The 12,810-nt window shown below is 40.3% G+C and overlaps 1 protein-coding gene across 3 annotated transcripts; it reads left to right on the forward strand.

Annotated features, from left to right (window-relative positions):
- The first annotated feature begins 1,044 nt into the window (after nucleotides 1-1,044).
- On the forward strand, nucleotides 1,045-8,626 carry pcgf1 (polycomb group ring finger 1). 3 transcript variants are annotated; one of them, XM_061835849.1, is made up of 9 exons: nucleotides 1,045-1,206; nucleotides 2,855-2,957; nucleotides 3,771-3,923; nucleotides 4,003-4,074; nucleotides 5,344-5,449; nucleotides 5,536-5,578; nucleotides 6,705-6,791; nucleotides 6,891-6,971; nucleotides 8,412-8,626. In XM_061835849.1, exons 1-9 carry the CDS (start codon nucleotides 1,120-1,122, stop codon nucleotides 8,460-8,462), a joined length of 783 nt encoding a protein of 260 aa, XP_061691833.1. In that variant the 5' UTR covers nucleotides 1,045-1,119; the 3' UTR covers nucleotides 8,463-8,626. The 3 variants fall into 3 exon arrangements, with proteins under 3 accessions (XP_061691833.1, XP_061691831.1, XP_061691832.1); XM_061835847.1 differs by having other exon boundaries at nucleotides 1,048-1,206; nucleotides 2,852-2,957; XM_061835848.1 differs by having other exon boundaries at nucleotides 1,048-1,206; nucleotides 2,852-2,957; nucleotides 6,708-6,791.
- The last annotated feature ends 4,184 nt before the right edge of the window (nucleotides 8,627-12,810 follow it).

Genomic DNA, 12,810 nt, shown 5'->3' on the forward strand with positions numbered 1-12,810 from the left:
GTTGAGGGCCTCGGTGGCACTCGAACGTGTGGAGAAAACACCTGGAGGTGTGGCGCCATCACATTCTTGTGTTTGATAGGTGCATAGCTGGAATAGCAGCAGCGCACGACATCACAACATGCGCCAATCGAACGCGGGCCCAGGCCAAATCTATTCACGCAGCATCCGCGCGACCTCCTGACATAGCAACGCGCCCCCGACGACCTTCTGCCTCCAAAATGCTGATTTTCATACTTTTAAAAAATGGTGTAAAGTTGAGTTGAAAGGTGTGTCTGTCTGCACACTGAGTGTGACTCATGCGATGATCACTGCAGTCATGTACTGGAGGCCAGCAAAGCTGCAAACGATGATTGTGTGCCTATAGCGCCCCCTATTGTCCAAACCGTTAATAGCAGGCGATCCTTAATTAAAGTGAGAGCGTCTTTGAAATGTGTGATTAAAGTGGATACTTCCATTTCTGAAATACTTCCATGGACTCGCCAGAGCCTCAGAAAAGCATTCAAGACAAATAGCGAGCTAACTATGAGATAAATGTATTTTTATTTTGGATTTGTGAATTGAAATTCCTGTTTGAAGTGTCACTAATTTTGTAAATTACAGTACTTTTTTGGGTATAACCCCCAAGCACCGCACGAGTATCCTACAATCCTGTCCTAAAAAAAAAGGATAAACATTGATGGGACATTGTGATTTCCTAGGAATGTTGGCGAAGCGATAAATGGAAAAACACTGGCAGAGATTTATGGAAATAGTGTTGCATGTTAATTATCCTACTTGTTATTAATGATATATAATGATTTAATAACTTCAAATTAAAGGCAATTTGTGAAAAATTGGGATTTTACAAGTGTGCCTCGCTAAGAAGTAGCTCTCAGTTTTGAAAAGTTTGGGGAGCAATAATTGTGCATTCTCCATTTGTACCTCTTAACTAAATGTGTATAAAATAACCGACAACATGATATCATTTTATTTCTGTACAAAATCGAATTATATGCTATATTTTTTTCATCAATGTAAATAACTAACAGGTGTTGGTTACGCGCTTCGTGTTCTTCTTCAGCGGGGGGCCAGCAAAAGGGCCACTTCCGGTTTACCCGGAAATCAGCGTAATTCCCAAAGATGGCGGAACAAGGTCCGATGGCCATAGCGATGCGGCTAAGAAACCAGCTGCAGACCGTCTACAAGCTGGACCCGCTGAGGAACGAGGTAAGCGGGACGCGCTTCTCGGGGGCGGCCGCTCGCGAGGAGCCGCGGGCGGCCGGCTCGAGGTCGCGGACCCTCTCGCTCGCTCCGTCGTCGCGGAGCTGATGGGGAAGCGCGGAGAGGGTGGCGGGGGGAAGGAATCGAGATGCTGCGGGGAGAGCGAGCGTGTGTTACGGTGCTCGCGAGAGGCGAACCCCCGCGACGAACGTCGCTCTCCGTGGAGGGAAGGGAGGTGGGCGAGGCAGTGGGCCAGTTCGTGACCCGGCGAGGCTTCGCTTTGGTCGGCTCTCACGAATGTCAACACTTCCACGGAGCTCCCGCTGCTAGCTGAGGACAAGCGCTCGTTTCGGCAGTCGCACGCTAACCGCACGCGCTTGTTCCCCCTGCCGTAAAAACAAATAGACAAGTAAATAAAGTGCAAAACGTTGTTCCCTCGTTGAGTTACTTTTTCTTATTTTTGTTAAGCGGAGTAGCGAAAGTGATTCCCCGCCCCCCCTGTCCCAATGTCGTCCTCCGCTCGCACGAGGAGGTCGAAGTTCACGCTCATTTACGCAGCAGCGCAGCTCTCTCGCGGTGGAGCTCCCGACTGTGACAAAAGCGACCCGCATAGCCACAAAATCATTATGAACCATTAAAAGAAGCAAGCAAACGTCCGTTTTGGAACCGGTGACTCGCGAATTGGAATACCACGCTTAGAACTTCAAACTTAACGTTGAAATGAACGGAAATGGAATTCATCTTTTTCCAGCCCCCCCACCACAATCTCCCAAAAAAAAAAAGTGTATTTATTTTAGAGAGGAGAAAAGTCACTCAATGAAATTACAATTCATAATAAAGTCGAAAGGTTTGAAAGTTTTGGTCCGCATCGAAATTCTGCTCCTTCTGGCCACCTGGGGGCAGTATGAAACAGATCCATCCCCCCCCCCCCATGCAATATAAATTGGACAATCTGAATCAGATGTGATTGTGAGTACGACTGTGGTGCCCTGCGATTGGCTTGGCAACCAATTCAGGGTACACCCTGCCTCCTGCCTGTTGAGAGCTGGGATAGGCTCCAGCACTCCCTGTGACCCTTGTGAGGATAAGGACCTAAGAAAATGGATGGACAGTTGCTTAAAGGATTAAAGTCCTGCTACACAGATGCTGGTTAGCATTAGAATTAAGATAGCGGAGGCTTCTTCGGACAATTTAGTGAATTTACACAAGGTAAATTTCTGTTTTATGTTATCTTGGATGGTAAACTTCAATTGGGAGTGACTTGAATCGTTCACATATACCCAAAAGAATAGTGATCGTATTATGGCCTTTTATATGATGTGTTAGCATTGAGGTAGCAAACTTTAGTAATGCAAAGTAAAGCTCAACTGCAGCAGGTGACATCACTTGAAATTGACGGATAGCTAGTTTTAAGTGTTTTAGCTTTTTCTTTGGCTTTTGTTGTGTTTTGGGTAGGGTGCCACCACCGAAGCCCACTTGAACGTGGAACAGGAACTTACTGCGGCATAGCGTCATCCCCACGCTGTGCCTCGGCCAAATCCCTCGAGACAGACTTGAGCTCTGTCCAACTTTGGCCGTTCCACTCGTGCGATAAGGAAAGCGCGTCGTCAGCGAAACGGTTTCTCTATTAATTCGATGTCCATGTCGACAGGAGGAGGTGAAGTTAAAGATCAAGGACCTGAACGAACACATCGTTTGCTACCTTTGTGCCGGCTACTTCATCGACGCGACCACCATCACAGAGTGTCTGCACACATGTGAGTCGCCCAACGTTTTGTTTTGGTTAAATTTAAAAAAAAAAAAACCAACATATTTTTACCTTTGGAGAACTCTTGTGCATTTCAACCTCAGGAACTGTCCTTTTTTGGGGATTATTATACACGAGTACAGAGAGATTGAAATGAGATGTGATGTATAAATGTACTTCATTTTGGAACCTACAACATTAACTCCATTAACTTTTTTTTTTTTTTTTTCTTGTTAAACCTAAACACTCCACAGGTTCAATTTTTTTATTTTATAATCTCTAACAATGTATGCTTTTAAAAGACTAATTTCTTAGGCTTGGAACGCATTATTTGTTTTTCCATTCATTCTATTGGGAAACATCGATTTGGTTTTCGAACAAATTACTTCTCGGAGCGTTTTATGGAAGTTAATAGTAAAGCAAATGTTATTATGTCAAGAAACTCACCCTATGGCATTCACATGCAAATAATGTTAAAGACTCCGGAAAAGAAGCACGAAATGTACTTTGACTTTTGCGTATTGTGCTTTGATAAATAAATACAATGAAATAATAAATACAAATGTCAATGAATAAAATGTAACAGAAGCACGAGGTGTCCACCAGATGGTGCCAAAGTAATGTATTTCTTTGGCCTGAGCATAAAAGCAATGAATTCACGAGATTTTCAGCAAATCTGCTGATTTATGGATGCTGTGGTCCAACGTATAATGAAATACATTTTAAGTTGAATACAATTCTAAGTTCAATTAAAAGCGCCGCCCTTTACGTTGAAACTTCCAACTAAAGACTGTTCTGTCTCTTTACTGTGCGTACTTTGTAGTCTGTAAGAGTTGCATCGTGAAATACCTTCAGACCAGCAAGTACTGCCCGATGTGCAACATCAAAATCCACGAGACGCAGCCGCTGCTCAACCTCAAGCTGGACCGCGTCATGCAGGACATCGTCTACAAGCTGGTGCCCGGCCTGCAAGAAAGTAGGCCGGCGCCTTCTCCTCGGCGTAGTTGCCGTCCGAGCGTGGAAAAATAACAACAATCTTGCTTGTCTCTCAATAGGTGAAGACAAAAGAATAAAGGAGTTTTATCAGTCGCGGGGGCTGGAGCGAGTTATTCAGCCTGCGGGAGACGGTGAGGACCATCACGGCCATGTGCTGCATTTGGCATTTTTATTTCAGCGTTGAACTACGGTAATTTCCGGACTATACAGCGCACCTGATTTTCAGCCTCATCCAGTACATTTTCTAAAGTAAAGAAGCCGCACCTGATTAAAAGCCGCAGGTGCTCATATTGAAACATGAGATATTTACAAAGAAAAACGGTACACAGAGTTTTCAAAGTTTTAATAATATACCTGAGCTTTTCTTTCCAAACTGTGCCTCTGACGCGGCAGTAGCACAGCAGCAACACGCGAGCACCGTGCTAATGCCATGCCAGCACAGCACTTACAGGAACTGTTTTGGGAAAAAAAAAAAAAAAAAAAAAAAACATACCGGTAAAACTCAGAGACGCGGCAGTAACACACAAGCAAAACGCTAGCGCAGAGCTAACAGGGCCGGTTTAAAAAAAAAAAAAAAAAAACCTGCCGGTAAAAATCACTGAGACGCAGCAACACGCTAGCACAGAGCTATGAAGAACGGTTGAGGGGGAAAAACACACAACATACCAGTAAAAAAAAAAAACAAAAAAAAGAGCCACGGCAGCTACACACGCTAGCACAGTGATAGGCCCGGTTTTTAAAAAAAAAAAAAAACATACCGGTAAAAATCAGTGAGATGTGGCAGCAATACGCTTGCACAGCGCTAACGGCAACAGTGCTAATAGAGCCGGTTAAAAAAAAAAAAAACATACCGGTAAAACTCACTGAGACGCGGCAGTAGCACACAAGCAACACGCTAGCGCAGCGCTAACAGGGCCGGTTTAAAAAAAAAAAAAAAAAACCTGCCGGTAAAAATCACTGAGACGCAGCAGTAGCATAGCAGCAACACGCTAGCACAGAGCTATGAAGAACGGTCGAGGGGGGAAAAAAACACAACATACCAATAAAAAAAAAACAAAAAAAGAGCCACGGCAGCTACACACGCTAGCACAGTGATAGGCCCGGTTTAAAAAAAAAAAAAAAGAAAACATACCGGTAAAAGTCACTGAGACGCGGCAGTAACACATCAACAATACGCTACCACAGCGCTAATGCTAGCACAATGCTAACAGGACTGGTTGGGGGGGCATACCGGTAAAAGTCACTTCCTCGGCACATATATTCCATCGGTTTCACTCTTAGCTTTTCTCCTCGAGTGGCCCCTTGCGGGCACAAATTAGCCATAGCCATTAACGCGACTGACATTGGACGAATTTGCAATGTGATTGTTGTGAACGTGGCACATTTGGTTTTTGTTCCAGATTATGTATCCGACACGTCAGGTTTACCGTACACCAGCTTCGACCACTCCAAGGCGCACTTTTACAGATACGACGAGCAGGTGTCGTTGTGTTTAGAACGACTCAGGTGAGCCGTGCGCTTCCAGAATATGCCTTGACCGATTATTATCATTATCGAGTTATTATTAATTAACGTGTTTTCTCAATGTGCAGTTCGTCACTCGCTGGGAAAGACAAGACGAAACTCGTTTTGCAGGTCGGTCACGTACACGCACACCAAACGTTTTCATCTGTGCAGCGGATTTGTGTAAATGTCAAGTTTTTGGGGTGGAAAAGTACGAGACCAAGCGAAATCCTTTCAAGTGCTTCCTAGAACACCAGAACTTTATTTGGGGTTCATTTGGGGAGAGAAATCGTTTCAGAACCTTTTCCACCATGATTGTAAAAAAACAAAACTAATAATAATTCGCAAGTGTGCACACCAGTGGACGACTGGTGAGCAGGTCTACATCACGGTTCTGAGGACCAGGGTTCAAATCCCGGCCCCCGCCTGTGTGGGTTTTCTCCGGGTATCCTCCCACACGCCAAAAACGTGACATTAATTGGACACTCTAAATTGCCCGTAGATGTGAATGTGAGAGGTTATTGTTTGTTTATTTTGTGTCCTCTGATTGGCTGGCGACCAGTTCGGGGTGTACCCTGCCTCTCGCTTCAAGACAGCTCGGCAAGCCCCCAGCACGCCCTCAACGTTTGTGAGGATGAGCGGCCCAGAAAACGAATGGAACTCTGTTCACCCTTTTACCACAGGGGTGTGGCTGTCTCCAGAATCAACCAATCGCAATCAAACCTTGAAGTTCAGGTGTTCTTGTAGGCCACCGGTGTCAAACTCAAGCCCCGGGGGCCAGATGTGGCCCGCCGCATGTTTTTATGTGGTCCCCGGAGGCAAAGCATGTGTATCAATTTTCATGACTTTTTTTTTTTTTTTCAAAATCTGTGCCAAGATTTCTAATTGACATATCATAAATGATAACATTCAGCTATTGCAAGCATTTTTGTGATCCCATACAACAATAGTTGGAATAACCAATTGCCCTTGATTTCTGACTCTAAAACTAGTTAATTAATTTCACGTGTAAATATGATGAGGCGGTTAAAAGATTTTTATTGTTTCACAGCCACAACGGCCCGATGAGGTAAACTGGTCCTCCAACGTGGCCCGCGACAAAAATGAGTTTTGTTATGATTTATCTCGGTCTCTATTCGCCAACACCCGCCATTTGTGTATTGAGTTTTCATATCCATCGTACAGTTTATGGACGTCTATATTTGATTTGATCGAAACAACTTCCCTTGTGTGTGTGTGTGTGTGCGTGTGCACGCAGCAGAAGTTTGTGCGTTGTTCAGTGCGAGCGGAGGTGCGACATTTACGCAAAGTACTTTGTCATCGACTGAATGTGGAAAAACATCAGGTAGGCGGCGCGAAACTTGCTCACGTCACATTTGACAACACGGAATATATTTATGTTTTAATTATTTCAATGATTTTTGTTGTTTCATTTGCGTTGCAGGTCCAGATGTTGTTCAACAATGAATTTCTGCCCGATCACATGACCATGAAGCGCTTATGGTTATCGCATTGGTTTGGAAAGGTGACATGACACAACAATTTACATTTATTTTAAGTTAATTTATCGCCTTATTATTACCTAACAATGGGGTTATTACAGGAATGAGCATGTATAATTTTTTTTTTTTTTGCGATTTTGTTATTTTCATAATGCATTAGATATTTCACTAATTTAATGAATCACTAATAAAAGCATTGTACATTTTTGGGACCTGATTGGTCCGTTGAATAACATGAATAAGAATAAATACATTCTATTAAATAAATGCAAAAAAAACAGTAAGTCATATTTGGAACAAATTTTGATTGAGAAAATAGAATAAAAAAAACATAATTCCCCCAAAAAAATGAAATAGGTTGGATGCAAAAATGGAATTCACAAATAAAATATTCAAAACATCATGTGCAGATAATTGTAAAAAAAAAAGCAAAAATAAAAGTACAAAAATATAAATGCTGTAGTGATGATTAACAAAGAAATAAAAAACGTATATGAAACAAATTCATGAAACATAATAAATGAAAAAAATTGAAATGATACAAACAAGTCAACAAATATAACTAAAACAGAAAACTACAGTAAAATGAACAAAAATAGAGCTGATTAGATTTATCGATATGTTTTGCAAACAGTTGGTGGACATTTGATGATTTATGTGTATTTGGATTGATATTCTAAGGTCAAATTGTGCTTTTTTTTTTGGGTGAGATTTAATGTTCATGTATTTCAAAGACATTAGACAAAGGAAAAAAAGTCATAAATGTGACATATATATATATATATATATATATACACACACACACAGTGGTACCTTGACTTGCGAGCATCTCTAGTTACGAAAAATTCAGGTTCCGAAACGCCGCTTCGGAAAAATATGAAGGGAAATTCAGGATACAAAAGAACAGCAGCCCCCAAATTCCACCAAACGTAAACATCCTGTATCTTGGTTTGTGATTGAGCTGCTTTCCCATTGGCTATCGCTGCAGCATCTTCCTGGCACCCCATTGGCTAGGAGGGACGTCAACCTTTACCCATGATGCTTTTCGTTTCCCTTGGCCACTCGACTGTCACAAGCTAACGCACGTTGGAAAAGTGCAACTTTTACATTTGTGTTTTTTTGCAAATGTATTCATCTTTCTTCAGCGTGCGCCTCACGAAACTTTAGTGGAATTAAATTGTGTGTTGATCGACACGCACCTTTCTCTCTGCATAGTTGCCCAACGCCATAAGGTAACTGAACATAATTTTTATTATTATTTACGTTAACTTGGAATGCTTATTTTTGGCAGGGGATCGGGCGCTCTTGGAACAGATTGGGCTATTCACTTGTAAAATGCGCTTCTACTTACGAAAAATTCATGTTGCGAAAACAAAGTAGAGGTACTACTGTGTATCTATATATTGAAGTATGAAATTGATGTGTGGCCTTTTTATTTATTTATTTATTTATTTTTGTCGTAGGCTCAGCCGCTAGTGCTTCACTACACCATCAAGGACAAACGTAGCAGATAGGATCGACTCCCTTGACTTGATTTGGACTTTGGCCTTCACCCACACAGCTGTACATATTTTGTACAATACATAATTCTATTTTAATAATGGTGTTTGTGTACACAGGCTTATTTTCCCTCCTTTTTGTATTTTTGAAGATAAATTAAAAATGTCAAGCAATCAAAGCCTTTCTTTACACTTTGTTCATTTAAAAAAAAAAAAAAAATGGTTACAGATAGCAGCACGGTGGTGTAGCTGGAAAGCGTTGGCCTCACAGTTCTGAGGTTCCGTGTTTGATCCCGGACCCGTCTGTGCGGAGTTTGCATGTTTGTGAGTGCGGGTGTCTCTCGACGTGCCCTGCGATTGGCTGGCGACCAGTTCAGGGTGTAACCCCGCCTCCTGCTTGTTGACAGCTGGGATAGGCTCCAGAGCTCCCCGTGACCCTTGTGAGGATAAGCGGCTAAGGAAATGGATGGTGACAGATCTTTAGCGCATCTGCAAAAGAGCGCAAGGAAAATCCAAATAAAAGAAAAGATTCTTCATCTGTTACATACCCGCACAAGAAGAGTTTTGGTCGTAAATGTTGAACACGCTCAAGAATCGTCTGAGGATGTTGGCGAACAGGTGGCGAGTATTCGGGGGGAGTCGACGGCATTTGGCAAAGGGTGACGGGACGCGACGTTCCGGTTAGCGTGCGTCTCACAAATGATCCATTTAAAGTCGTTGTTACGACATGGAACGCGTCGATGACGTCACTACAAGAGGACGTCGGGCATTCAAGAAGCAGCAAGCAGTCCATCGGTAGATTACGCAATCCAAAGGCAAGTACAATTTACCCTGTTCGTCCCCCCTCCCCAAATTTTTTTAAAGATTATTTTTAAGACTTAAAAATATTTTTACTGATCTTAAGTATTCTTTGTAAACCTTTTTAATTCATAGTTTTAAGTTTTGTTTTCCCCCCTCGCTTTTTTAAAATTTTAGAATATGTAAATCTTAAATGCACAATTTTCATCATTTAGTTCATTTTGTACATATTTTAATGTATTAATTTTTAATACTGCTGGTAAAACTATGGTATACATTTTAATTTTTTTAATTTTATTTTTTTAGATTTTATATATTTTATTCCTAGCGGTTTATTTTTTAATTTCCCAATAGGTTACGTTTATATATATATATATATATATATATTTTTTTTTTTTTTTGAATGTAGTTTTGCATATATTTTAATGTATTTTAAAAATACTGTGTAATTACTTTAATTGTATTCATAAAAAATTACTTTTTTATTGCAGATTTTTTTTTTCCCCAAATAACCTCTAATTTCAATGATAGTGTCTTTAATTGTGTACAGGGTGTTACCAATTGGGTTTTGTACCTTTTTTTTTTTTTTTTTTTTTTTTTAAATTTGAGGCTTTATCATATTTTATACATTACTTTGATCATTGTATTTGAAGTCTTTCTATATTAATACTATATAGTGTGTGTGTGTGTGTATATATATATATATATATATATATATATATATAAAGTTCAAAATATTTTGAAATGGGTCATAAAATTGCACGTTTTCGTTTGAAATCCAAAGAACGTGATTGGTCAGCGGTCCAAGCAGCCGCTTCCTTGTAATGCTCCATTCCGTCCACCAGATGTCCTGCCTGCGCCTCTCGTGACCTCGACGGGTCCCCTCCTCTCTCACGTGACTCTATGAAACTCATATTACCACATTTTAATAGCTGAAATGTTCTGCGCGGATTGCCAGGATCTCCGTGGCACAATATACTGCTTGCATTTAATTTATATACACATAAAAGTGTCACATGGTCATAAATAAGCGTCCTGTTAATGTGGCTTCCATTACCCCGGCAACGCGAAATGTTTCTCCGTCCTTCCACGCTGACGGGCTGCTGTGCATCTACAAAATATGAACAACAATAATAGCTATCTACACTAATAATTATTATATTAAAAAAAATGTTAATGCGTCTATTCAAAAGAGCAATGACATCTGGACATCATTTTATTGTGCTGCAGCTGTTCCTAATAAAACGTCCAGTTACATGTAATTTCTCGCTCTCAAAATAATGTATAAAATACACGTAGAAAACAGATAATACAACGATATATAAACGCATAACATAATTATACACAATTTAATACACGAGCATAACACACACATACACATGCGCGTCTACAGAACATAATACGCAAACGTACTCACCGTCCAGTATACACATTTCACAATACACACACACACACCCACGAGCAATCGTAAAACACATAACACAAGAACACACGCAAATACACACACGGGGTTCATGCATTACACTAATATAATAATAATACACACATGCATAGCGCACACATCCACGACACAGCAACACGGTACATGCACGTAAACAATCATCGCTGGTGCGCAAAAATAAGCACAAGAGCGCAACAAAATGTACACACACGTGAAAAAAAAAACACAAACAAACAATCGTCACAGTGGAAAAACACAGTACAATAAAAACAATAACAATAAAAATAACATTTCTTACCATCACCCGAACCGGAAGTACCTTTGTGTATGTATTATCTTTAATATTATTGTCGGTCACATAACGGAAAGATGCGATTGTGGCGTTTGCTTCTATCCACGTGACCTGCATCGTCGTGGGGCGGGGGGGGGGGGGAGCTGTGAGTTGTGGCCAAATAAAATGGAGGTGGCCACTTGACCTTTGAACCCGTATACTCACGCAGCCCAATGACCTCCTTTGTAGCCAAGCATATCGCTCGTTATCCGTCCTGCACCATAATAACAATAATAATTAATAATAACACCAATACATTTGGATTCTATTTTAACGTTGAAAACTAGAGAAAAAAAATTATTGAATCGAATATGATCCCTGTCCAAAGCCATACGTCGCAGAAGTGTTACGATCAAAAAATATGTAAAAAAAAATGTAATTATGTATTTTTTTTTTCAACACGGAATATTTACCGCACACAAAAGCTGTGTGTGTAGCTCCGTTTTCTTAAATATGAAAGACAAAACACTGCGAAAAAATGTTTTCATTGACAAATGACTACAACGTTTTCTTTTTTGACATTTTCGTTATTGTCGTTTTTTGGCTGAAAAGAAAAATGGAAATCATACACGTGATGTTTTCGAGGGCTAAAAAAAACTTTTGTTTTTCGTGTTTTTTTTTTTTCCAGATGACTTCTTGAATCACAAACCACGGGAATTTTGATTTCGGAATTCATTTTCATTCATTTTTTCTTACGCTAGCACAATTTTAAAGATATCTGCTAACTGTTTTTGCTGCTTTCACTCTTTTTTTGTAATCATAAATCTGGGGATGCTGGATATGATTTCAGCTATGTTTTTTTCACCCTTTGGACTGGAAAAACTCATAACTCCTGCTTTTTTTTTTTAAATTATCCGAATATGAACATACTGTACGTTTTTCGTTTCTGGATTTTTTTTCTCGTGTAGACTGATCGAAAGAGACTTTTTATTATTGTTGTTGTTTTTTTTGTCAGATGTTTTTCCTTCAACATCCTGCCCGCAGGCCAACGCGGCTCGGGAGGGTTGACGGTTGAAAGACGGAAGCGTGCGAGGGAGCATGTGGCGCAAAGATGCCAGCTTCTTGTGGCGAGATGAGCGAAGGCAAAACGGGGGAAAGGAGGTCCAGTGACGTCACAACGCCGCCAGCCTCAAAACAGCATCTTCGTAGCTGTTGTTGTTTTTTCCAAGCCTGCGACAAAACTTCAACAAGGTTGGTGGCGCACGAATGAAGGATTTTTGAAGTCTGCGCTCTATTTTCATTTCATATTCAGCTTCAAACTCTTGAAGCCACTCAATTCAAAGAGGGCGCGATATCTTAATCATTTATCTTAATCATAAATTGTCAACAACAACAAATAAAACTCAACGTTTGGAGGCACATTAAAAAAAACTGCTTATTAAGTTGCACTTGCTGATTCACGTGATCAAATCTTTTCACTGATTTTGCATGGAAGCAAATAAATCTTTCGCGCGAGGCCAATAATAATTTGCATTTCATTTGAATAATGTATCACATCATCTGGTCCCGAATTGACTTTTTTTGCGTTTGATGTTTTTAAAAATAGATTGAAAATGACTCCTGTGACGTTACGCTTTAAAAAAAAAAAACAAATAAAATTTGTAATAATTACATGGAAATAGAAATCTTGACGATGGTCTTTTTATGATGTATTTTTCCCGTATTATTTAAAAATAGATGAACTGATGTTTAATCTTTTAAAAAGCGCAAGCTAAATTTCACTGTACCATATAAGCAAAAACCCCAATTTCTTTTAATAGCAATATTTCTATTTTATTCTGTTGGCAATTTCT

This window comes from Syngnathoides biaculeatus, chromosome 11 (genome assembly GCF_019802595.1).
Source record: "Syngnathoides biaculeatus isolate LvHL_M chromosome 11, ASM1980259v1, whole genome shotgun sequence".
NCBI lineage: Eukaryota > Metazoa > Chordata > Actinopteri > Syngnathiformes > Syngnathidae > Syngnathoides > Syngnathoides biaculeatus.

Coding starts and splice junctions, on each gene's coding strand:
- pcgf1 (XM_061835847.1), top strand. CDS start 1,120: ATGGCGGAACAAGGTCCGATGGCCATAGCGATGCGGCTAAGAAACCAG. Junction 5,450..5,535: donor TTGTGTTTAGAACGACTCAG/GTGAGCCGTGCG, acceptor CTCAATGTGCAG/TTCGTCACTCGCTGGGAAAG. Junction 6,972..8,411: donor TATCGCATTGGTTTGGAAAG/GTGACATGACAC, acceptor TTTTTGTCGTAG/GCTCAGCCGCTAGTGCTTCA.